General features: G+C 42.0%; 1 protein-coding gene across 1 annotated transcript in view; it reads right to left on the bottom strand.

Moving 5' to 3' along the window:
• LOC8041009 (MAM and LDL-receptor class A domain-containing protein 2) overlaps positions 1-27747 on the bottom strand; it is a 204514-nt gene that overhangs the window by 66762 nt on the left and 110005 nt on the right. The window contains exons 28-36 of the mRNA XM_040210465.1: positions 27162-27281; positions 22064-22219; positions 14431-14516; positions 12812-12979; positions 11295-11388; positions 9215-9373; positions 7967-8152; positions 1511-1606; positions 522-673 (exon numbers count right to left, since the gene is read on the bottom strand). Coding sequence (XP_040066399.1) covers positions 522-673; positions 1511-1606; positions 7967-8152; positions 9215-9373; positions 11295-11388; positions 12812-12979; positions 14431-14516; positions 22064-22219; positions 27162-27281 — 1217 coding nt within the window. The remainder of the gene's footprint in view (positions 1-521; positions 674-1510; positions 1607-7966; positions 8153-9214; positions 9374-11294; positions 11389-12811; positions 12980-14430; positions 14517-22063; positions 22220-27161; positions 27282-27747) is intronic.

The following is a 27747-nucleotide window of genomic DNA, read 5'->3' as shown; positions in this document are numbered from 1 at the left end:
CTCCAACCCCCCCCCCCCCCCCCCCCCGCCTTTTGCGGGACCCATATTTTTACGCCGCAGGCGATAGACCCCCCAGCAAAGCCGCTCACGCCGGATTAGCTGCTCAGCAACGCGCGGAAACATACATTCCGTTGTCGGACGGTGCGTGTATCACTTGGGAGCGCACGAATGCAAAACCATAACTATTGTGGAACGACGCACAGTACAACTCGCCTAGTGTAAATAGTTGGTGAGCGACAGCATGACAGACTACGGTATCTTGAATATAGACTTAATGTGTTATTCTCGTTGTCTTTTTTTATTTCCGTAATATAGGAGGGGTGAGATAAGCATTTATTAAACAGGGAATGTGTATTTTCACACTCGAGACAAATATTATAAGTACGCTGAGGCGAAACTGAAATAAACTATTAATCATAATATTATCTACGATCTGTTCCAGAAGTGCACCAATATTATTTCAACGTGGCGTAAAAGTGTGTCATAAAGAGCAGCAAGTAAAAGCTACAGGTATATCTTACTCTGACTCCTGGATTCCAGTTTCCAACTCTGACTGACATCTTTGTCCAGGTTTGGTTACTCTTAGAGCCTTTGAGAAGAGCTAATCGGCGTCTGATTGCTGGAGCGTCCGATGTTCTGTTCCGTTGGGCACCAAACCACAGGGAAAGACTGGCTGCATTGAAAACACGTACTTCATCATTAAACGACTTCCCTAAAGTGTCCACAACCGCACCATATGATATATCTTAGGTACAGTAATTTGAATGATATGTTGCTTCAAGTGTCGGGATGTTAAACTTATAAACAGGGAGTTCATTGGTATTCATGTAGTGAGGAAACGGGGTTTGAAGCATTCGGAGAATGTCAAGATTTTAGACGTAAAACGCAATTTGCAAGAATATTAGAAGGAAGAAAATTGCTCTCATTGCGAAGAGTGCAATAGCAGGAGGGAAGTGAAAACAGTGAACGTTATGTAGGGATCTATATGCATGAAAATATTCGTGAAATGCCTTTACCATTTCTATTGTTATTACACGACTGCTAATCCTTTCTTGAAACGTCTTTTTTTATTTTTAAGAAATTTCCTCGTTACTCAACGACGGTATTTTATCTATGTTGCATGACCCATTGGTCAGATGTGATCAGAGGTGACTTAGTAGAAACCAACGTTATTATGCAAAAGTTGTCATAAGGAAGCAAAGAGCCGTGAGTGGAAGGCAAGGGAGTCCACTGGCGTAGTAGGTAAAGGTTTTTATTATCTCCATTATCTAACGCACATATTCCGTTTTGGAGTCGGGAGCCTAGTAGAAATTTCACTCCTAATATCCATATACATGTTACGTGCGTGAAATACTGCACTACACGCCGGAGAATCAGTCGTGCTTCCATAATTCAATTTGTACCACTACTATTCGTTTTAAATATATTACGAATATGTGTGTCTTTAATGTTTGGTTGGTACTATGAATTGGAAACCTTTTGCCACAGTGCAACATATAAACCTACTTACTTGCTGAGAGGAATGTGTAAAAATCGACCGTGCAGGAGTGAGCCATTTGTCCTAAGGGTGGAGTCAGCAGAGCATTTGGATCTCCTCTCGGGACGTCTGAGAAATGAAAGAGAGCCATTAATGAGTCATGCCCTTCAGACGAAGGACCGTTCATACACCTGAGTTTGACTCCGACTGACTGAGACAAGAACGTTTCTTAGGCTTCTTTTTACAGCTTACGAAGTCAGTCGTAAGCTGTGACAAGAGGCTTAAAACGGTCTCAGTCAGTCGTATCCCAACGCATGTGCGTAAACGGGCCTTTAGGGGAATATCAATTTACTTTCGGTAGTAAGTGGACATGTCTCCTGGGGAAATTTATCAAGGAATGAAATCGCGCTTCTTTTCGAGTTGAAACCTTCTATAAGTTCAAAGATTTATCTCTCAACGAAAAGTTTAAACATAAAATTAAGAACAAAACAATAAATTTGCAAAAATTGTCATATTATCTCTTTCATAAAAATGTGAGCGCGTGTGTCCGGGCTCTCGTCGCTTTCGTTTTTGTTAGCTTTTAAATATATCCTGACATCGAGACCACGCAGATGTTCTTCAGCAAATATATACTGGAACGTATGTTGGACATGTAAAATATGCATACAAAAGTGATTTTGATGAAGTTGTTGGTAATAAATTAGTACGATTCAGAGGCAAACAACTGAAACACTAGAAACGACGTATATTTCGCATAGACCTTGTGGCGATAGCCACTCGGAAAAGAAGATGATCGCGTCGAAGAGCCAGAGCAGTTCGATCTCGGAATTTGTCAGACGTTGTCGCTTTTCGTCTGTCTCGCTCTACATTGGTTCTCTACATTATCCCGAATTGCCCGACTTAAAATATCTAAAATGATACTAATTAATCATGCGAATATTTAAACTCATGCATGATATATCACAATAATTGAAAGCCATCGTGAGCCCGATATAGTCTCAAAACCCGTGCTTCGCAAACTTGTAAAATATTGAGACCGTTAAAAAAGTTGTTTACAGTATTAGGAGAGCCTATGAGAGCTAAGCATCTATACTGGATTTGTGGCGTCCTCTGAGTCTCCCACATGCACAGGTATATCTGCTTTGTGCAAATATGTATACTATTCTTAAGCTGGCCTTCTTGCAACCTTAATTTGCTATGAGACTTGCAGATACAAACCTGGAAGCATCCCCAAGACAACAATTATGCAAGTTGTTGCACGCAGGGAGACTTAAGTCTCTGTTATACTTCGACGGCGAGCGTAGCGAATGCGGCTTAGTGCAGCGCACACAAATACTGATTGGTCGAAGATGGCGAGTTCCTACTCACTGTCCAATTAAAGGCCTGCGCCCTGGTCTACGGTACATTCGCTGCGCTCATCGTCGGAGTATAACAGAGCCTTTAAATACACCACAGCATGTCAAACACACGTGCCCCCCACAACGCCGATCGCCCATATACAGAATGCTTACGTAACATCGGATTGAAATAGTTGTTTCCTTTAGCTTGATTTAGTGCTCCCGTTCAAGACCAGTATCTTAAAATGCCCCCTAACCCCTACTAGACTTCTGCGGATTTTGAAATACTAGGAATCAAAGCTGGCCCGGCAGAAACATCAACTCTCCCATGGAGCGAACCGGCGTGATCCCCTTTTAAAGCCGTACCAGACGGCACCTAAATTTTCCTCTCCGATGGAGCGAAACCTCTAGTCGGTATCAGCGAATTGATGGATAAATTCGTGTTAGGTGGCGCGTGTCATAACTTCAAAGACCGCCAACTCACAGAGAAGCCCTTCATGACGGTGTGGCCCCCTTGCAGCTAAAAGGAACAGCGTCGCGAGCGCTCGCCAAAGGCCCCGAGAGAGGGGGAGGGGGGATTTTCGCTCCCTTTCCCAGTGCACTACTATCACATGTTCTACGCTCTTCTTTCAGCCGTGTTGCGCTGCGGAGGAGCATGCCGCGCTGACAGCTGTACTCCGTGCCTGCCCACCCAGCGGCGCAGCGGTCACCGGCGAGCCAGGGCAGTCTACGCGGTGCACCGCCGCACTCCTTGCTGACGCTGCGGACGCTCCTGCTCCTCTCGGCCTCAAAGAATAGGGCGGCGCCTCAATGTTCATTCGAACATGGACGCTTTAGCATTCACAGCTCATAAGAAGTGCTTAGATATCTTGCTTTTTATTATTTTTTTTGTAAAAGTGACGATGGAGACAGCCGGGCAGAAAACCAAAGATTGGGAAAGGAAAGGATGTGTGCGTTGGGAATGAGGGGAAGCGGTGACTCCAAAGAATTTAAACGTAAAGATAATTGCACCAAAGGTAGTGCACAAAGTTTTCTTAATTTGGGCACAGATAATGTGGTTGCTCATGCCCGCGCTCCCCCGTCCCCTCCCTTTCCTGATAATAAGAAACTTGATCATTAATGTCATTGCCAAGATGCGAACATTCATATCAAAGCTATTGACTGCGGGTCTTTAAACTTGTTGGATTTGTTCATCTGTCCTTCGCAAATGCATGCATGCATTCACAATATTTAATTTATACAAGTACGTTCTTGGATGAATGTTCTCTAACGAACATCGCAATAGAGGCTGCTGCAAGCTTTCGTGGATTCAAAAAAAAAAAATTGAGCTACGTAAGTCATCACAAAAATTGAAGAAGCTGTTAACTGGAAATGCATAATTTAAGTGTAGTGATTGGTGATATATTTTTAAAATATATTTTTGGAAATGTGGATATCATATGAAGTTGAGAATATAATTCCATTCACCCGATTTAAACGCCCAATTTAAATTGTTTAATATCAACTAAAAATTCCATTCGGGAATAGGGTGCTTGTTTATTTAGCATATATTTAAAGCTTATAGAAATTCCTAGTTAATGGAAATCGCTGCTGCTGCAAGAGATCGAAAACTTTTACGTCTGAGAGCATCCTCTTAAAAGGTTGTTTTTTCGTTGGAGGTGTATGTTGCGTTTATTAAAGTGACATAAAATATCAGCAAGTAGAAGCAGTCGCACACCCAACCACAAACAAAAATGTACTCCAAGGGCTTCCTAAAAATAAAAAAAACGGAGAAGCTGCGTTCTCTTCACAAATCAAAATAAAAGCTGTAAATCCCATGTGCTCCAAATCCAGGGAACGTATATATCGCATTGGACATCTCTATAGTTATCCTCTCTTTTCTATATAACCCCCTAAAAAGGACGATGGCGCAAACAGTGATGGCGTTCAAATGTACGCTAATAACGACGACAGTAGTTATTAATACCAAAAGCATCATCTAGGTGGACAATTGTTGATTGCTAGTACAATCGACGTAAAATTGTAAAGGAAGAACTCCAACGAAAACACTAAATAACGTTCAACCTAACGTTCTTCGATCCTGCTCGGTCTTTCTTTTTTCAGGAGTGATAATATTGCGTAGAACAGAAGCAGAGTTCTTCTTCTTAGTCAATATTATCGTTCAAATAAACGTGAAATAAAAATAACACCCATCTGAGCCGTTTCATAATTTAATGCATCCAAATCAGCCCGATTCTCAAGCAGCCATATTCTTTGCGCCATTAGTTCTGGAGACAAATTATTTATTGGTGTTCAATTGGTTGCCACGTGGAAGGGTCTTGTTAAGTGGGAAGCCGGGGATCGCATAATACTGCCTCGCGTTCCGATTTCATTGCGGACCTCCTGTTCCCTACCCCTACTCTAACGCTTACGGGTATCGCGCTATCAACACAGGTCACTATTTTGCGTTAAGCACCATGGAGTATTAAACAGTTCTTGCAAGTTTATTTTCTTAGAAAATGAAGGGATGGGCAGCAGGCTACTTTTATGGCTTCTACTTCCGATAGGGAGCGCAAAAAGCAGTGCGAGGTATAATCTGGTGAGCTTATACTTTCAAAGAACGGTGCACCACAGCTTATTCAAAGCTTGAAGGCAAAATGCCAGTGGAACTTTGTCCGACTCTTGGATTGAAAGTAAACTGGATGTACAAGGTTTGCAACCAAAAGAATGTCAGCAAGTTATCTGTATCCTGGCTCCTCAACGCCATGTGGGTGAGTGTTTGCTGAAGGCGAAACTATTATCAACAAGCAATAGATCTCACTCCTGCGGAGAAATATCAACAAATTGCATGGCGTGCATTGCTTGAGCAATATTTTGTGTCTATGGACTGTTCTTAGAGGCAAATAAAGGTTAATCTCTAATTTAATCTGGACCATTCGCAGCTTATCACATTAAAAAAAATCAGCGAAAACAATTAAGCTTTCCCTTTAAAAATGCTATGCCTTGAAATTAGCGAAAAAAACAATAAAACGATTAGTTAATTTATTAAAAAGTGGCGATTGAACGGGATACGTATGTCTACTTGATACGCAGATTGCTAACAGAAATCAATGAACTGCTGATAGTTGGCTAGCTAGAAATACCAATTAAGGCATTTATTACAAATGGGAGGTCATATAGTTTGGTGACATTCTCCTTTATTAGACACATAAGACATTAAACGGGCAGGTTCGTGTAGAGTCAGCGTTCTGCAAGTACTAAGAAAGACCTTAGTAACTGTGATAGAACCAAAACTGCCGGATGATATCATGAGAAGTGTATGTGCAACTACTCAAGAACGCCCAATTCGAAGTTAAAGTAGCCTCGGTGGGATGCAGCAATCTCTGACGACCAGCCAACCAATTACGAGTATTGAACTAACTTTAAATTAAGAAAATTGTGTTTTATGATGTAAGATAACATACACCAACAAGCCATTTCTTTCATGAGCTTGACGGTGCATGTGCACCACATTCACCTCCAAATAAATTTTGCTTAATTAAGCCTTGATCAAGTAATGCAACATAATATTCAACCATCTTTAGACCACCTGAGACTGTGTGGAAGAAACACGACGACGTATCAAACACAGCTAACAACTTTATTCAGTTCTCCCTCCTTTTATACAACCCGAATCCAAAATCGTCACCTAAAAAAACACTCCAAACAAAGGCTCCAAGTGGACACGTCTTGACTTCGCAGCCACGATAATCGTAAAAAAAAAAAAAAAAAAAAAACATGACAAACCACTTCGAACTAACACAAGCTACACACACATCAAAACTTCAGCCGAAGGGAATTGTTCCCTTCGGCAGAGGATTCAGGTTGTATAAAAGGAGGGAGAACTGAATAAAGTGGTTAGCTGTGTTTGAGACGTCGTCGTGTTTCTTCCACCCAGTCTCAGGTGGTCTAAAAAATGGTAAACTTACACCAGCTCGCCTGCGCCCTAACTGTTTTTCATAATATTCAAGGCTTTTTCAGCGGCATATTAGCAGCGTTCTCGTATGATTTACATCTAGAATTATGTAGATTATTATATATATACATATATTAGAGACAGACAATATATAAAAACCATACTGGCTGTGTACTAGCCACCGCCGCTTATAGATGGCGGTAGCTTTCCAGGTAGGTTTGTGTCGACATACATGGACACGATCCTGGGGAACCTAGACCTTAAAGGGACAATCAAGACGATTTTATTTATTCTTTTTTTAAATGGTGTTTTTATGCATTTTGGTAACAGCATGCTGCCCAATTTTTTGTAGACATTTGTGACGCGTATTTCTGTGCCTACGAAAGAAGTAAAGAAACCGAAACTGATCAATCTTCATTCTCGTTTCTGGGCCTCCGAAACCGGAGGTGACGTAGGAGTGGCGTCAAATGAGAGTAAGTCGATATCGGTAGTATTTAGGAGATCGAGACTCCGGTTACTGCGGTGGATTAGGGCAGCGCGGTGGCGCTGTCGTTTCGTCGAATCTGTCAACATGGACGGCAATGCCGCTCTCGCGAGCGAGTTCGAGCTTCCGTTCAGTGGCCCAACACAAACGGAACGGGAGTATGTGTGTGGCGGCCTCTGCCATCACCCGACGGAGACCGCCCAGCCGGTAACGAGCGCCTTTTGCGAGCGGCCCGCATGCCGAAGTGCCCATAGTTGCTCGTTGGCTGTTTCGCGTCCAGCGTAGCAAAGAGAAAAATAATTATGCTGCTTTATTTACGGTTGAGTAATCATTACGGTCAGATTTATACGTTTCATGGTTATTCAAGCGGAAATTGAAACAGTATTCCTAAAAACTGCGAACTAAAACGTGACCGAGGCACGCCTATCGTTCTGACCAATCGCTGACGCGTCTCTTGTGACGTCGCGCTTTTTGGCCTCGCATCGGTCACGTGAGCTCCGCTTCTGCTGGCTTCTCCCTCAACTCTCGGGGCGTCGCCCCAGTCGATCCCGGTACGATTATTACCGCAACTGTTTAATTGATTTGCGCGGCACACAAGCGCCGGTTTCGGCTGAAATTTGGGCAACGTGGCCTGAGACGTGCCTGGAACAAAGTTCAATCGCCAAAACGATGTCCGAAATTGCCTTCATTGTCCCTTTAAAAGAACTCAATGCTGGCACGCAATATCACATTACCTGTGTTTGTTAGCCTGAAGGCAACGTAGAACCCCTGTGGATTGTTTTTCCGGTCCTTAGTCGGCAAAATATATTTTCCAGAAGAACTTTTTGCCGCCTCTTCCGCCGACGTTCGGTTCCAAGTAAACTTCGCGTTAGGATAATCGGTGGTAAGGCCGCAGAGATCGGTGGAGAAGTCACAGGCACCTGTTGGGTTAGATCAAGTTATGAGTGCCGCTACATTTAAGCTTCGATTCAACTTTCAACAGTACTGTTTTATACGCCAAAAGGTCGCACAATTTCGTGTGGCAGTAAATATTTTTTTTGTGGATATTCGAATGACCAAAATCGTCATGGCCGTTACGTTCACCAACTGACACCTAAGAACTTTGATCTGTGATCCTGTCTTTAGTCATATTGAAGGGGTGGAAAGGTTGCCAGCCTTATGAACGGCATGCAAGAGTGTGAAACGATTTTAATACGTCGCATTTTCAGTGTTGTCAAAATTACCTAAATAAACTTATGAAAGCAACAAATTTATGCTACGAGATGGAAACAGGCAATCAGCAAGATAAATTGCCACTGTGGCACAGTTTTTAATATAAAAAAAATATATATGGTCGGTTTTATCCGAAAATTCTAATTTGGCTTTATAAAGTCAACTCTTTTTTTTATGGGGACACATTCTTGTACCGTACTTATTACAAGGATAAATTACCATATAAATCAATAAACGTAAGCACTCAAGAAATTTACTGTTTCCGAAACACACTTGCAAGTGCAAAAACAATCTATGTAACACCCGTCTTGATACCACCATTTGCCAAAAGAATAGCAGTCATGGCCTGTAGCTGAGCCGGTTGGTTATCCATGCTTACTGATTACCAGCTGAACGTTAGGAAAAGCGACGAAGAGAGAAAGAAACACACTGCTGGTTTTTCCTAACGTTCCTAATGCTTTTCCTAACGTTCAGCTGGTAATCAGTAAGCGTGAATAGCAGTCACCCTTTCATTATTAACTTCGTATCAAATATAATGTGAAGTGGTTTTTGATTTAATTTTTTTTTCGAAAGTGATTTATGAATTGAATTTTAGTATTCCTAGAGCCACGTGGCAACTGGGCGGCGCCATCTTTCGCCAGGCTGGTTTGGTACCATGCTCTAGTTAAATGGGTCTGCGAGTGTGCATAATTCAAATATGGCACACAAAAACTAAAATAGCACCGCTTGATACGTTATTAGTCAACGATTAGCAGCATAGAAAGACGCACCGCAGTTTTTCTCGTCGGATCCATCGGAGCACTGCGGCTTGAAGTCGCACACCTGACTTAGAGGTATGCATTGTCGAGACGCGACGCAGGTGAACTGTCCTTCGGGACACAGTGCTGGGCCGATAGGGCGTGGCGTCACAGGTTCCACGGGCAGTTTTCCTACATGGAATACAGGCGACAGAATGTTGCAATGTGCGCGTGCATGGAGGTATTGTGGTGGTCGGCCGACAGCCTTATCCATATTAATCGCAACCAACGCGTCCCCTAGACTGCATGATTGGAGAACCCCGGGCTCAGCTTGGGTGCTGATACCCGACATGCCGTTTGGAACCACCGCTCTCCCTGTGGCAAACGGAGCAATGAGCTGCGGGGAGGTGTCGGGAGAGGAGGACGCACAGGAGACCACGCACAATCCTGCTCTAATTGAGGCAACGTGAGATAGACGGCCAGGAGAGATGCCGACATCGCGTCTTTTGCGATATTCTGAAATTGGTCCTGCAACCTTTTTTAAATAAATTAGATATCTTAGTAGGTCATACTTTACTACATTGGTGACATCTGCAGTAATATGAAGAAAGAAAGAAATGCTTTCTAATTGCTTGGTGCCTGCGATGAAGAATAATATCAAAGTTTTTAAACATTGATTCCCGAACCAAAGCAATGATTGAACAGATAAGTTAGGTAGTTTAACTTTATAAACAAGACAACTGATTTGCTTCTCTGCTCTTTTGTGTTTCAATTCAATTATCATAAGTAGCTTATTTCATTCCATCTGTGTAGTCTATCTGTCACCAAATGTTCCAAAAAACTTCGATAATGACAATAATATTGCAAATCCGAAATTCGGTTTAGCAGTACATAATCAATAAAGCACGGCATTTTGCAATAAACAAAGTCCAGCACACGAAAACACTGCGGCCGTTTTTTTCTTCAGTAAACACGTTATATATCGTTACCTCGTTGCGTATTTTCTTCTCGTACGTAATATTTGTCTTAATTGTTAGCTGCAAGTAGTTTGTGCTTATATTGTAGCACATTGTACCATGTAATACTCTCGGAGAATGTCTACAATTGTTCAATTATATATGGCTCCATTATTTGTTCAGGCAGCACAAAACTTCATATTTGAGCTCGTCATTACCAATACTTTTTAGATGCAATCATTCCCCTAATTAAATACAAATTAATTGCACATACGACAAATATTAAATGTGTTTTTTGTGTCACCAAATAGCTATGTCTTTTGCCTTGTTTTCCGCTGCTTGTCGCTATCGTTCACGGTATGCGATTCCACTACGTGAATTGTGTATATTATGTAAAAGGTCTGACCATAGTGTAAATAAAACCTATAGTTCGGTCAAAGAAAAAAATTATCACAGTTGTTTCTTCGTGAGGAAACGTGATTGTGCTAAAAGACAAGGAGAGAGGCAGAAGAGACACCACATAGCGCTCTGTGGTGCCTGTTCTTCCTCTGTCCTTGTCTTAAAACACAAACATGTTTTTTGACGTACAATATCAACTCGCCCAACAATAAGTAATTCTTTCATCAATGCAGAAATAAAGTACGCTTCGTCTTCTGCTGTCTCCGCCCAGAAGGAGCTTTAGTGCTCCGTTCCAGATCCCAAGGCATCAAAGTATTCGTCATGTGACAAACAAATTCATGATTTGAAAAAAATTTGACGTGAAAAAGGCTCAATCTTTGTACTTGACGCCAATCATATTCATATATCCGTGAGCTAGGTCGGCCACCATTTATTTCTTTTTTCTTATATAATCGCCGTTATTTTTTTAATAAGATAACGATTAGTTATACCACTGGTTTTTCGGCTAAATTGCTAGCACTACTTTTTTCCGAAAAGTGAGCGTTCGGCAGTGCGTAGTTGGTCTTTATGCATATAAAACCAGTCACCTTCATTTCTTTTTTTAGAGACCCCTTGTATATTTAAGAAAGTCGGGTAATCTAGCCAGTTTTTTTTTTCTTTACGTATATGGGTTCCACCATGTCTCACTGTGGATTATATCTGCGGAAATGTTAATATTTTCAAAAATAGCTAATAAACGTGGCTTTCATAATACTTACCGTGATAAGGACGACATCCTTTGTAAAAGGACACGTCGTCAATGGCAATATAGGAAGGATTCGTAGTAGCATTGTGCATCCCTCTGAAGAATACCTACGCGACGAAAAGAGACAATGTGAAAACACTAAGAACAAGAGCGTTAATATCAGGCTCATAAAAACCTTCTTCCAGTGATATGGACATCGAAGTTTAATTTGATTGTTGGTCTCTTTCTTTTTTTGCGTTGCGTGAAAGGCAAAGACACCTACTTAGGCCTGTATGCTTTTTAGTGTGACTTCGGTGCGAGGAATAAACATGTATCTGTCTTGAAGATTGCTGAAACGGCTTGTTCCATAGAACACATTAGATTCCACGCAGTGTCTCAAGAGTAATTATGAAAAGAAACGTGGAATATTCGTTACCTCTCAACAATTACCACATGGGTTTCAAAACACCTCAAATCTCGAGGCTCAGTATACAGATAGAAAAACTGCCTAAAAGAAAGTTCTGGCCGTGGAATGCAGCCGCTTTTTCTTGGCGGTGTTGGCAAAGAGCAGATGTAAAACTTCTTGAAAGTTAGTTCATTTTTTTTAATTTATTTCGCGAGTTTGCCGCTTAGCGGTAAACCTGGGAAGATTGGGCAGGGGTTCTTGCGTGTGAACAAACCGTTGAACAATTGTAAGGAGTACGCATATATGAAGTTTATTTCACTTCAATGCTTCACAGAGGAAACGTCTTTAAATTAGGCGCGGGTTGGTATTAAACTCGTCTTTTAATAGTATTGTGTAGAAAACTGACGAACACAAGACAAGCCTCCAATTTTGTTTTCTTTGACCCACACAAATCCCTGAATTACAGTATTGACGCGTGTGCCCCAGGAATAAGTTAGGGTCAAAACGTCAGACATTGTAATACAAGAAGTGAATACAAGTTTTAAAAAAATGGAGGACATTATTGGCATCAACGTAGCTGCGTCTAAAATTAATGCAAATAGCTACGCAATTCTGTCTGCTTACGTGGAACGTTCTATCATCACAAACGTTTCGCGATACTTTGGGTTTCCAGACACCCGATGCCTACGTTTACCGCGCTCTTCATTAAATAGCTTAACGGGTCACTTGTGTAAACTTGATGGTTGCTCCTCATATTAAGCGATACTACCTATATTCAGGCTGATAAAATCCTGGCTATTTTTCAGACCCTTTCGTTTTCTCGAGCTCCTCTCCTTCTGTGCACACATGTGGTCGAGCTCTTCCTCGCCTACCTCGCTCGTACCGGCCTACCATTCTGGTCACATGACTTCCTCGTTAACCAATAAGTATCGGCAACGTCACACCTTCTCTCCCACCCGTGAACCAATCAGTGTCCTGCGTTCGGGGTCACGCCATTTATACAGACAACACGAAATGCGGAACATCTAGGCGAAGAACGGTCCACGTTAAATTGTAAAATGAGCTGCTCTCGAGTACAATTTCCTTGAAGTATCGGTTTAGAAGCACAAATTCAGGTTTACACCGCGATCAAAATAGCAGTATACCTGGAAGGGTGCCAGTGGACGGAAGGCCATATAGGCTTCGATGAAGTGGAAGAACCCAGTGGGCTTGGTTCTTCGCCAGAGTGGTATGAGAGGACCACCTGTTTTGTACCTGATGCCGAATGTGAGCGTTGACGAGACGCTCCCGTAGATCGTGTGGAAGAAGGTTACCTATTTAGGAAAAATTGTGAAGTTATTGACTTCATCAAAACTGGATAATTTAAAAAGCAGCAACTACAACTCGTTTCTCCTGGGCTTGTCACGCTTGTCATCACACTCACCACCTCTTCAGTTTACAGAATATGACTGTATACTGTATACTTCAGTTTACAGAATATGACTGTATACATCCCAGATTATGCAACGTGTTGATTGCTGGGGCACTTCGAATAAACGAAAGTTTCGTTAAATGGTTCACGCAGGCGACATATCTTCAAAACGTTTGATAAAAAGCCGTGATGACATTACTCGCCCTGTGGCGCCCGCCATGAATTTTTAAATGAAAATCTCAGCTGGTGGCTAGAGGTTAATGACGTCGAACGTAAATTCTCCAACTACCATTGTGGGCCCAAAAAAATAAAACGTAAAAAATTATTCGATATAATTGTATTAATTACTTAACTAATCAACCAATATTGCATCTTGTAACTCCCACGGTCACCCAAAAACCCTAACGCAAATTCCCTTCTTTTTTATGGTGACCTTCTTCAGAAGAGCACTGTACGGCACAACAAAAAAAAAAAATATCCACCAACGGACGCGAAAGGAAACGAACAATGATATAGTAAAACGAACCGCATGTAAATCGAAATTATTTATGTAAGGAAAGTCCTTAGCTACATTGTCAAATCCGTTCGAGTTTGAAAGAATGCACAAATAATTTTTTTCTTTGTAAAAAAAAAAAAAGTTTTTCCTTATTTATATGGACACGCATTTTCGCTAATGCCTCTGAAAGGGATATCAGTAGAGCACTAAAAAAACCTTTTGTTTTTGCAGTGAGGAAATTATTTTTTTTACTGGATTCTAGTATGTAGCAAAACGAGCCAACCCTGCTTTTTTCTATCAAGCCAAACTCCCCATTCTTTTTCGGTCTGTTTTTTTCTCTTCCAATGCATTATAAAGGTAACTATGGCACTTACAGCAAGAGTATGATTTTTATCATAGGTCCTTTTGAAAGTATGCACTCTTTCAGAACCTAAGGAATACCTGCACTATGGCGGACACAAGTACGAACATCTTATTTCTTTCGATTGCTTTTCGGCTGCGTAGATGCTGGTGAAGGTCAAGCAGCTTTAAAAGCTACTACAGCTAATCAATAGCTAAATTTAAAAAAAAAATATTTTTCGGGCTTTTTTTTTTTTTTTGTTAGTTTATGTTTTGGCACATTGGTTGAACGTCGGGCTCGGAATCTTGAGTCCCGAGTGCTATCCTACATAGGGACATTCGGAATTTTGCTCTTTCGTCCCAGCTTATTTATATAGCACGCTCACTCCATGCGCATTCGTTTTGTGCTACAGAGCCGGATTTCTAAGGAACAAGAGAGGGTCTGCGGAAAAAATGTCGCAATTAATGTATAAGGTAAAACCGAATAACATCTTACTGCTACCCATTGACACACTTACAGTGCAGAGAGAGCTGCTTTCCAGAATGGGCCCAGCGATCTCAGCATCTACTTTAGAACTGCCAGCGTCCAACTGTAAAAACTGTCCTGCAAAAAACAAAAAAAAAAACCACAAGATTATGATTTTATTTATATTGCGGAGCGTTGGCAGCCGCGAGTGTTTAAAAATATATGTTCGAGTCAGGTTTGCAACGCATGGCCCCCTGATCTGCAACACATCATTCATGCTTACAAATCTACGTGTTTTTGGCTTTGATAAGAACGCGCGTTCTGCAGGTCCTCACTAAAATAATTGTGAATTCGTCATACAATTTGAATATCACAGGCTATTCGAGATACACGTCTTGCTAGATGACCGGTTGACGGGAAATGCATGCTGCTGCCTCCTACGCAGCTGTAATTTTTTTTTTTGTATACCTTGATGCCAACCCTGTCTCAAGTTTCCGCCGTATTCAGAAATTGCTGGACAAGTAATTTCTGAATTACGCCTCCAGATTCAATATTGTTCAAAGAAATTCTTGAATATATTATATATGTTAACTTGTTATTTCCTTGATGATTTTTTTTCACTTTGAATAATGTGTTTGTTGTCCTCGTTAATTCAGTGAATTGTGAAACGAGTATCAATTTATCATTAGCGTTTTGCATTAGTGTTATTTAATCTTGTAATTTTTCTAGCATGGACAGTTCCCTTGTTTGCAATTTCGTGTTGGAAAGTGTTTTCTGAGTCTCAATCCTCATATTTGTTCTGGAAATATTTAGACCTACAATCATGCGGTCTGTGCAGGTACGTTTTACGTCCAGGCTCACATAATATAACAAATAATCGTCGCGATAGCTCCCTTAGTTCAGTCTTTTCTTTTAAATCTAATTTGTTTTTAAATTGGAAAAAAAGATTCCTTGATTACAATCTTATTGAACCTTATAAAAAAACACGATATATCAGTAAACTTTATAAATTTTTAGAGTGCGTAAGCAGCGCGACGGTGGTCTAAAGTTACTGGCAGCACAATCAAGGCGGATGCTAAGCGTGCAGTAATGTTATAATCGGCGTTTTCTCAACGCCTTCCTCGCGCTGTTGCAAAAGTGTTGACTTTAGCGCACCATCGCCGTTCTCATATCTCAAAATGTTTATAAAAATTTACTAATTTCGTGATTTTTAATGACCCCCAGTAAGTATATAATTTAAATTATGTTTATTTTCTTTAATGAAAGGTTAAATCACACAGTGCAGGTAGTTATTCGACTTATTATGACAATTATTTTCCATTATTTTGACCCCCTGGTAATGTAACTAGCCTACACAAGCCAGACTAGTGTCGCTTTCACAGCGTTGCTTTGAAGAACATCTGAAGCCTAGGAAACACGCTTTATATATATATATATATATATATATATATATATATATATATATATAACTGAGAAAAAAAGAGAACCCGTAATGAAAACAGCAACGGGCGGTTTACTCTTCGACGTTTCGGCTGGAGTCCGGCCTTTATATATATATATATATATAGATATATATAAAAGTAGAAGCCACCGAGGGTCAAACAAACTTGGAAGGTTTAATTCAACATGTATAAGTTATACAGAAACCGCGACGTTTCGAAGGGGGACCCTTCTTCCTCAAGCTGGACTTGAAAAGTGAGACCTCAAATGTCGCGCGATATACCGCAGAAGCAAGAGAAACAAAAAGGCAATAAATACATAGAATACAAAGGTAAAAAGATAAAAAATAAAAATAAAAATTCAAACAGCAAACGCAAAACATGAACGATACCAGTGGCTGCCTATCTGCGAGCTCGCCCGAAGCACACGATCCTAACTCTCTGTGACCGGCGATAAGCCCTCTACCCAACCACACACCCACGACCTTGTATGGCACGCAGGGCAAAGACGGGCGGTCCGAACCGGGCACACCCGTAATTGCCCGCCGCGGGCCAACTCCGCACAGCGATCGCCCCGTCGCGGTCCCTGCAGTTAAGTTTCGTCAAGGGCGCCCACGATCACCTGGTGCATTGCACACGGCAGTCGCGGAATATGATGATTGACGGGCAGGAAATTTTAAGGAAGAATGTAAAGCAGGAGGGATAAAGGAGACCAACTCGTCGCAGAAAACAACTGTCTGGTATCGGTAAGCGCCAAGCCGCTCTGCATTGCCCCGAGGAGGCGCCGCGTCGTCGACGGAGAGAACCGGCGCTCCCAGAGATAAAGCGCGAGTCCCGCCGCAAACGGTCCAGACGCCATCCGCGACACTAGGGCACCACTATTACACTCGGAAGTCGACCAAAAATGAATCGCAGTGTCAAATAAATCTTCGCACAACATATTCACAACAGCTGAACACAAGTGGGTATCCCAGGACTTTCGTTAATTCCACATTTTACAGCATCAAACTTATAGATCAGGTGGGCTTCTTTCAGTTCGCTTTCTAGATTTGATTTAAAGCCAGCTTGAAGCAGCGTAACAGAAAGTTTATCAAATGAATGGTTTGGTAGTGTTAGAAGTTTGGAAAGTGGAAGGCTGGGCACTTTGGTGGAGTGAGATCTGTGGTCGTTAAACCTTTCATTGACTGCTCTCACGGTTTGTCCTACGTACTGCATTTACACACCTGACACTCGAGAAGGTAGACGACATTCGGACTGCAGCACTGGAGATCTCCGTAGATTTTCATGCTAAAGTTTGATTTCGTACTCCTGGCAATATCAGTCGTCACCATGTGGGGGCTCACCTTGCACTTAGGTTTCCCACATAAGCTGCCCCCCGAAGACTGGGCGCGCGTTGTGCGCGAATGTAAGAGGGTGTCTCTCAAATTTTTTGAACGTCGGTTTACTACGCGGGGAGGTGATGGGATTATTTGTTTCAATCGTTGACTCTGTTCAATTATGTTGACATGTTTGCTAAGGATTTTGATGACGTTGGGAGCGTTATTGTTACATGTAATGACCAGGTTGGTCTGCCGATGGTCACGAGTTACCTTGTCGCGATCGGTCAAAATAACTTCGCGGTCAAGTGCTCTGGCTTTGTCAATGGCGTCTTCAATCACGCCAGCTGGATACCTTTGCTGCAAGAGCACCCCTCGGAGATCGGCGACATTTCGTTCAAGTTCTTGTTTTCTGAACAGATGCGTCGAAACCTGTGGGCCTGACTGCACGGAATGCTGTTTTTACAATGACGTGGATGAGAGCTCTGATAATGCAAGGATTTTTGAGAATCGGTAGGTTTTCAATAAAGCCTTGTTTGTAGCTTGTTCCCCTCCACGCTCAAGATTGCATCCAAGAAGTTTATTGACGTGCGAGAGTATTCATGCGTGAATCTGATGTTCGGATGTGCTTGGTTAAAGCGCTCAATAAAAATGAGCAGTTGATCTTTGATATGGGCCCAAATTAGAAAAAAATGTCATCGATAAACCTTTTGTAAAATGTGGGTTTGTGGGGAGACACTTCGAGAAACTGTGATTCAAGGGCGACCATAAAAATGTTTGCGTAGTTTGGGGCCATTTTTGTACCCATAGCTCTGCCGCTGATTTGAATGTAATGGCTGTTATTAAATTCAAAACATTTCAACTCCAGAACCAACCTGGTCAGTGTTGCGACAACGTCTACTTCGAGTGTGTCCACTCACCTGTTGCTCGTGTACGCGCTCAAAAGTGTCGCCACGCCATCATCGTGGGGTATGTTCGTATACAGGGACGAAACATCCAACGTAGCCAGAAACGACCCGTCCGGAATAGTGACCCGCGCAACCTCCCTCTGAAAGTGACCTGTGTCGTTTATGTAAGAAGGGAATGTGGGTGGAATGTGTTTTATCAAATTGTCTACGAAGCTCGAAAGTGGTTCAGTTAATGTTGCATTTCCAGAAATAATAGGGCGACCCGGGTTTCTAGTTTTATGAATTTTCGGTAACAAATAAATGCGGCCGGTGGTGGGTTGTGTTTGTTTTACGCCTGCTCGAACGTTCGATGTGATTTGTTTTGTCTGACCAATGTTGAAAGTGCCTTAGTTACAATGGTTGTATGAGGCGAAGTAGGGTCGCATGTAAGATGTTTGTAAAATTTTGAGATGTTTAGTTGGCGGAGGCCCTCTGCCAAATAATCGTCCGAGTTCATTATAACGATCGCTCCACCTTTATCGGCGGGCTTTAGAACGATATCTGTCCTTAAGCTGAGTGATTTAAGGGCATTCCTCTCACTCAAGTTGAGGTTTTGCCTGCCTGGTCTCTTTTGCCTGAATTGCTGCATAATTTCTCGCTGAACAGCGCCAATGTATAGATCCAGGCATCTGTCCCGCCCCTTGCCTGGTGTCCAGCCGCGGGAGTGGCCTGGCATGATGAAATCTTCTGTGGCTTGTGGTTTGTCTGCGAAATAATTCCGAAGCCTCAAATTGCGTGCGAAATTATCAAGATCACGGAAGACGCGAAATTCGTCGCAATTCCCCGAAGTTGGACAAACGTTTAGTTCTTTAGAAAGTAGTGCATATTCGATAGGGGATAACGTGATTTTCGACAGATATACTACATTTTGCACACTGTTTTCGATTTGTGTTTCATTGTTAATGCTAGCAGAATGAGTTGCGGGTGGGGAATATGTTTCTAAAGTTAATGTATGTTCAAGCCTGGCCTCTGTGTACATTCTAAATTTCTCTAAATCATGGTTGACATTGTCTCGAGCAAATTTTCTAATTTTTACAGTAACGAGTTCTTTTCGCAGTTTCGTTTCAAAATTGTTCTTTTCTTGAATGTCAATGGGTGTGAAGGGGTAAGATTGAAGTATGATATTTTCCTGTTTTAGTTAGCCAGGTGGTCTTTCTTTCAAATAGAGTTATCGTTAGTTCCACTAGTTTGAGCGAAGCAGCGTCAAGTACTCGCTGCCATTCCGATCGGTCACTGACAGAGAGATCGTTCATTGCCGGTGGATGAGTCCGGCGTAATCCCTTAGGCGAAATACCGGCCTCCAAATAAACGCGAAGGGTGGAGCTGTGTAGTTGGTGTCTAATTCGCTTACCTGAGATTTTGCGTAATTTAGGAAAAGAGGGATTAGAAGAAGGCGGATCAGACGTCGTCTCACAAGGCAGTCAATTTCGGAAGCGGGCGACCTCAGAGAGTTGTCTCCTCAGGTTGTAGCGACGAGGCAAAGGGACCGGGATCGGCGAAGAGTGCGGTTCGACTCCCTCCTGTTCCACGGGCGGGAAGTCCGACTCTCTAGGCACCAGTGGCGCCTCATTCGCCGCCGATGAGCCATTCGGTCGCGTAGAGCACGACACTGGCACCTCTTGCGTGGATGATGTGCGGGACGTCCGGACAGCGTCGGCCACGTCAGGTCCAGTGTCAGAAGATAGAATCGCTGACCACGAGGGAGGCGATGGAGCTGCTTCACGGGGAAGGATCCCCCTTAGGTGCTCCGCGATCACGGCCACCCCTAGAAAGTTGGGGTGCGCACCATCGGCGGCCAGGAATCGCCGTGGCGGAAGGTCCTCAAAGCCGTGGACCACGTAGAACACGGTCTGAGAACGTCTCCACAGGTTTCTGACGCTTTGGTTGAAGAGCCTTGCCTGGTTGTTGAACCAAAGTACGAACCCTAGGTTCGGCCGGAAACTCCGACGGCTGATGTGTCGAGGCAAAACCAGCGAAACGTAGATCCGCCGCACCTCCGGGCGCTCCCTCCGGGTATACTCCACCAAAGAAGGTACCACCTCAGGGTCGTGGGTGTGTGGTTGGGTGGAAGGCTTATCGCCAGTCACAGAGAGTTAGGATCGTGTGCTTTGGGCGAGCTCGCAGATGAGGCCGCCACTGGTCTCGTCCATGTTTTGCGTTTGCTGTTTGAATTTTTATTTTTATTTTTATCTTTTTATCTTTGTATTTTATGTATTTTTTGCTTTTTTTGTTTTTCTTGCCTCTGCGGTATTTCGCTCGACATTTGAGGTCTCACTTTTCAAGTACCGCTTGAGGAAGAAGGGTCCCCCTTCGAAACGTCGCGGTTTCTGTATAACTTATACATGTTGAATTAAACCTTCCAAGTTTGTTTGACCCTCGGTGGCTTCTACTTTTGTAAAATACGCCTACAGCCTACTTGGCCCCAAGATGTCATATATATATATATATATATATATATATATATATTGTTACAGCGCAACGTTCTCACCATCCATATTATCATTACCATTCACAACCGCGCGTCGCCTGCACGGGCGATGCCTTGCTTGTGCTCGAGCTCGCGCACCGGAGCTGCTCAAGTGCTCGGCCGGTGATTTTTATCAATCTATTTTGCGTTTCTTACACTATATTTCTCATGACATTTGATACTACTTATATGTTGCTTTGATGTATGCGTATATATGACGACATTATCCTTCTTGCTTTCACTTTCATGTAATCCATAGCTAGACGCAATTACAATAAAATAAATTAAAGGAAATAAGACTATAGCAGGTTATGTTTCTTCAACCTTATTGGTCTCTACGAAGAAAGAAGTCAAGATATGAAGAAGAAATAACGGTTTAATATTATAACTACTAAAATTAGAAAGACGCGGAAGAAAACAAATTTCTTTGCACGTGGAGTCAAACTTCGTAATTCCTCATTCCTGCGGAGATATTCTAAATTCTACAGTCCATCACCGTGTCTTTAGGTGGTTCCTATCTGTCTAACGCATTACCACAAGTTGCAACTAGTTTAGACATGTATAACCTTAATCAAACTTCATTGTAAATTTAACACTACGCACCTCTACAATTCACTACAGTTAAAAATCAAAATATTTGCTACTGTAACCAACTCCGCAAATGTGAACAATCAAGCTCGTTCAAGTAGCTTCCAGTATTTTCTAGCGAATAATGCACACTAACGTTTGAGCAACAATACCGCACGGTAGTACATCAAAGTGAGTCGTGGCATTCGCATTATTGAATAAACAATAGCTGTAAACTTAAAGAAAAGACGCGCACCTTGCGCACATTTTTTATCTACCAACCATTTCATGGTTTTAGTAGCGGGAGCGAAGTGACAAACTACAAGAAGAGTTCGGAACAGCAGAGTGCGCCGAGAAGAAAATTTAACACACTTACAGTGTTGTGCTTAGAACATTTCTTTACGTCTCTCTTTGCTGCATTTTCTATGACTGTCGTTTTCTCCAGTGTCAAGCTTGAGTTAGTTTTCGAGCCTGTGGCTTGCACAAAAATTGCCTGCTTATTGTGTATTTACATTATAAATTTCTAAAATAAATTAGAGTCTAGTCCATGGGTTTTCAAACTGGCTAGGGATCGATGGGCTGCCCAAAATAGCCTGGTTGGTTGGCCGAGCTTCAAACTTTCCTGAACCATCGCTGCCCATAAGCAAGAGCTGTTTTAGTTTACATCTTAGTTTAGCAGGTCTGAGGTACCCATTAAGGCATAACCAACAGAAAACTTCTTTCTAGTATATGCACAACAATTTTGTCCCTGGTTTGTGGGATGCTCAACTGCTTTATTCCAGAAGTGTCGAGAACGGTAGTTGTTTTTCGACTATCAATGTAGAGATTTATACGTTCCTCGAGATTAAACACTATAAAAACACCTGCTATAATTTAATGTGTGTTTCGTGCTTTAGAAGTAACCAAGCAGAACAGGCATAAAAATATGGCTTCGAAGTCACTGCATTACCTTCGTACAGTCCCGAGGTGTGGTCCCTCGTGGGTTGCCTCAGTATATTACCACCGGGCTTCTTTCTTATCCAACCGGGATTGACGCCGCCAGCAGGCACGATGGGTTTCCAGTCGCAGAAAGACGCGTCGAAGTTGCAACCAGAGTTGTGATCACCTGAAAAAGATATTCGTATCACAAAAACATCTGTACAGGTGAAATAAATTTGTCATCGATTTATCAATTCACAAAAATAAAACCTGTAATTTTTTTCACTTCGACACGACGACATACTCTTCTAATACCGTTGTTTCTAAGGTCAAAATTGCTAAAGTGGAGATAGCTTTGGTCAGCACGTTTTTTGAGCTAAGAATTAGAAATTTGTTATGTTCATTGCATGGCTAGCTAAAACACTCACCAGAAGGCTTGTGCGCCCCACGGACAAGACTTATTGGGTTATGTGGGCACAGATTATAAGATGTTAAAAACTGAAAATAAAAAGGTATGTATGTTGGCCGCTTAAGTTCAACGTGGCAAGCGACTACTTGCAAGAGCTTCTGCCAGAAAAATAGTTTCAAATCGAATCAAATCAAAGATTAGTTTTCTCTTGTGCTAACTAACAGCTCTAAGCCTACTGGGTTAAGCACGCTCTCTTCAATTATACGAAATAGACAGTTGTGTAATAATGTTTTGTTGTGAAATGGGTTTTTTGGTGCTAAAACTAAATTACTGTAGGTAATTCAAGTCCGCATGCTAATATATAGAAAGGTGTCCCTAGAAAAGCCAGGTAGCTGGCGTTCATTACGATAGAAAGAAAAACGGGATGTGTCTTTTATGCAATATTATAAGTACTAACTCTACTTCAAACAAAACATATTACATTTCAAGGAGTAACATCTAAAAGAAATGGAAGAACTATATCAGGTTTTTTGATAGAAAGATAGTAAAGAAGACGATGAATATGTTTAAAACAAAAATACTAGTCAAGCTTTCTACATAAAATTATGCCAACTAGTGTAACATGGCACCTTACAGTGGGGGTCGACGCCTCGGTGTTAACAGAATTATGTTCACAGGTACTTTTCATCACTTCTATAGCTGTATGGCTACCAGACTGTAAAAAGCCTATCCCGTAGCCCATATTTTATATCTTAAATATAATCTCCCAGTTTCCTTCATAACCATTAATATTTCATATACCCGTAAAGAAATTTCTCAATTTAAAATACTTTTGTTATTGGGCTTTGCAATCTTAAATGTTTGAAGGCAATTTATTTCATCTTACACATATACTATACACATGAAGCTATCCAAATATAGCTGGGGCTTACACCCAGAAAGTTAAATTAAAGCTGATGTGGAAATTTTGAAGAGTTGGAAGAAAACACCCTTATTTATGTACCATCTGACAGGGAAAGTCTGGCAGAAAACAATGATCACACGTAAAATTGACATGTAGATGTTTGCGATTAAGAAAAAATCATATTGTATTGCATTGTGTTTCCATGTGGAATTTGAAAATTTTGGTCGTCTGAATGCACGACTTTCTTTGATTTGGGCACATGCAATCTATAATTGAAATTAAACAAATGTATTAAAGTGGAGAAATAAGGAAACAAATATATAGGCATGTCTATTATGTCTTTTTATATCTGATCGCGTGGTTTATTTGTTTCCAGTTTCTTCTGCATTGTTTTCAGATACCGTCGTCAACATACAGGATGTATTTTTAAGATTTACAAATTTATTTCAAAAAATGCCATGAATGCAACACTTATGCGGTTAATGCGGTGAGTAATATGGATAGACGGACCTAGTACAGGTGGCTAATCGCAACGATCAGTCGGATTATTAGGTGAACATTTTTAATTCACTTCTCAATTTGTAAAAATTGACATATGATTCCAATTAAAACTTGCTGAGCGTCATCAAAATCCACAAAATCAACTCTTTCTAGAAGTATATAAAGCATTGGCAGCATTTTACGGCTTCCCATAGCAACACTCAATATGGACGCGTCTCTAGGTTTCGGTCTCTTATCGGAGCGCCCCTCAGCGCCCACGGTCCTGATCCCCTGTGGCCGAGACGCGCAACACACGTGCGCCATACTTCCCTCTGGGATTTGCTATCTCCACAGCATCAATTGGGGGGGTCACGTGACTTTTCAGTGACGCCAGCTCTCTACGCCAAGCATATCTGCCGGTGAGGACCACGCGACCTTCCCTTTCTTGGCGACACCTCGATTGGCATTTTTTGTGTTCGCCATCATAAAGGTGATCGCTCCGCGAGACGCTTGGCTTGGCCGCCGCGAAGCGGCGTTTACGGGTGGGCCAAGTGGGTTACATATTTTTATAATGAGTTGCCGTAGACCGTCGCCGGTGAAGCGGGGTGAACGCATCGGGGACGGGAACAAAGGGGGGGGGGGGGGGGGGGGGTGGCACGCGCCTCCGTTATAAGCGACAAAACGCGAGAAAAAAAAAGTCGCGCGACCCCTACCAACTGAAATGCGTGACACAGAGAAAAGACGTCACTGGAGCCTCACGTGACCACCTGGTTGATATTGCGCAAATAGCAACTCCCCAGTGGCTGAGACGCGCAAGGCACCTGCGCCCTACTTCCCTCCATCCTACGAGGGAGGCGGGGGGAGGGACTTCGCGTCTTCTCCACAGGGGGCCAGGGTCGAGGGATCAGATATGCGCTCCGAGACAAAACCGAAGTCTGGAAACGCGTCCAAACTGAGCGTTTTTTTTTCAGGACGCCGCAAAATGCTGCGCCAGGCTCAAATCTTTCTAAAACGACTTGGTTTGGTGGTTTTTGTTGATGCTCAGCAAGTTTCTAATCGAAACCATTTATCTCTTTTCACTAATTAAAATGATTATTAACAATATATACTTAATTAGCCGACCGATCGTTACGAGTAGCGCCCTATATCTTCTCCCCCTGGCCGTATAACTCTCCCGCATAAAGCGCTCAAGTGTAGCCTTCACGGCTACACTTGAGCGAATACCCTGTATAAATCACTGAGTTTGTCCCAATTTTTATTTAAAGAAGGCCAGTAAAGCATGCCGGATGTCATCGGAAACACTCAGCTGCTAGCTGTTTAAGCAAGCAGGAAAAAATAGCTGCATGTTTGGTCATTCAACCAAGCGAGTTTATTTGCGGTAGCTTTATAAGGTGGTTGGTGCTCTTTGTTCGAGTGGTGCCTAGGCAGGGTTTTTTCACGGATACAGATTACGTCACATCTGTGTCTTTTTGTGACGATGCGCGTGCTTCCCTTCAGCACCATCCGGATACAAACCCTTTACGCAGAACTTTCTGGGTCACCATGAGAGGGGAGAACGCCCTTTCCTGCACTCTTCACTTATCTTTCCACGCGCTCCTTTCTAGGCAACCTCTTTCTCCTCCTCCCCATCTCGCTCTTTACACCCGTCTCCTCTGTGCGCTTTTCACGCGCTATCTTGTTCTGCTCCTCCCATACCTAGTACTGGGCTCATAGCTCAGTCAGCAGCGAACTCGGTTTCCAAGACCGGTGACTGAGACTCATTCCCTGGCACCAGCTGCCGTTTTTATTATTTTTTTTTTTCAAGATCGTTTAGCGGTTACGGACTTACGGACCTACACATTTCGTTCGTACGCTGCTCCCGAAGTTGGTTTGCTCTGTAAAGCTGCGGCTTTATTAAAGAGGTCAGGTACTATATCTACTAAAATCTTATATTGCCAAGCTCATAGTGTATAATGTATATTCTACAATATATTTATAACTTCGATGCCTACATAGCCTTCTTCACAGTCAAAGTAAAAATCATTTGGTAATTTATAAGCTAAGCAGTCTCAACAGCTAGATTTTATATAAAAATCAAGCCAGCCAGAGTTAATATACAAGCCGAGCTAGATAAAGGTGCTGGGGAAAGAAAAATTATTTTCATGATGAAGTTTTCGCCTGCGTAAAACTTTTGTTTAGTGAATGCTACATCCGTGGTACATTTCCTAGCCGGTGTGATTTTGAAGAATACTTTACAGTCATTAGGAACTCAAATAATTTAAATTGTCGTGCTTATGAATGAAGAACATATATCTTTGTGTTAAAACTCGGATCTTAAAAATATATTTGGGAAGCCACATTATATTTTACACTCAACCATATCAATTGCTGCATCTTATCAGTGTGTTATCACTCGTATAAAATCCGAGGTAAGCAAGGCTGCTACAGGCTACAACGTTTTGTACTGCTTTAGGTATTTGATAACTTACTTTTTAGGATTTTGTATCTAACCCTCAGCTCTATGATTCAGCAGATTACCAGTGTTTAAGACTAGCGGCAGATCACCAGTTTTTGAGAATTGTCCCGGTTTTTATTTTGGAAATTATATATATTTTAATCGTCTTTCTTTCTTTTGGTGGAAATATATAATCCTGTTCAGAAAAATAATCTGGTAGTTGATAATAATAAAAAACAAGACAGTCGTCTCAATTTTTTAAAGAAACATATACTAATAGGATATATAAGAGAATGAATTATTTTGCGAGTTGGTACGTATTCATCTTAAAACAGCGAGACACGCAGCATTCATGTCGTCCAGTCTTTCTCTTCTTCCGTGTCTAGTCGCACTGTTTCAAGGCGAAGAAGCTTTACTTTGCCACTGTCTTAAACAAAAACCTACAGTGCTTATCATTTCCTTTTTTTTTCAATTAACAACAGTTTAATGTGAGGTAGAAGGCAAATGCAAAAACAATGTGTTAAATGCAGCCTGAATTATTCTGCAATACCAACGTCGGTGCATGCACCGACGTTGGTCAAGTTGAGCACGCACGCGGACGTTTGCAAGTACGGCCTCAGGCCGCTGGGCCATCTTGCTCTCTAGGGTGCGCTTGTGCGCAGCCATAATCCGATTATAAAGCCTTGCCAAGGCGTTGTTGTCGGATTATGGCTGCGCCCATGCAGCCCCCCAAGCGAGCAAGATTGCGGCTCCCGGGAACCATACTTGTAAATATCCAGCTATACCCCGACGATGCAAACCAAAAATCTTTCCCATGTCTTAAATTTATTGAGGGTACTCTAGGACTTCACAAATGATGACAGCACGCTTTCATTAATCCGCTTTGTTTAAAACAGACATACCACAATTGACTTCGTCGCTGCCATCGCCGCAGTTATCCACATAGTTACAAACTTGAAGTTGTGGGATGCACGCTCCATTCGCACACCTAAACTCTTGTACATTACATGAGGCAACTTTTGCTGAAATTAAAAATTTCTGCAATTAAAAAAAAAGAACATAACACCCGATATCTTCCAGTCACTTTGCATATACGTTTCTCAATTAAGAGCACTTTTAAAAACGTTACGAAAGGTTTATTTCATCTTTGTTTAACATCCAAATCAGGAAGTACGTTCTCTGAGTAACTTTAAACAATAAAACCTGTCCTTGTAATACACCACGGCATGCTTTATACAAGGAGTTTGACTTAAGGGGACGAAAGGATTGATGATAACATCATAATGGCCGTTACGTAAACCGTAAAACTTACAAAGACATATAATATTTAATTTTGTGCAAACTTCCTGCTCCTGAAATACATTTCTTTTATTTAAAAAAATGCTTATGTCTAGCAATTATTTACACACATATTTCGCCAAAATCGTGTTGGCGTGTGTTGAATTTGGATCCATAGTGCGTTCAACGTTTATGCAAACAGCCTAGGCA

This window comes from Ixodes scapularis, unplaced genomic scaffold, assembly GCF_016920785.2.
Source record: "Ixodes scapularis isolate PalLabHiFi unplaced genomic scaffold, ASM1692078v2 PGA_scaffold6__148_contigs__length_123643588, whole genome shotgun sequence".
NCBI lineage: Eukaryota > Metazoa > Arthropoda > Arachnida > Ixodida > Ixodidae > Ixodes > Ixodes scapularis.
This window is presented reverse-complemented; position numbering and strand designations above follow the sequence as displayed.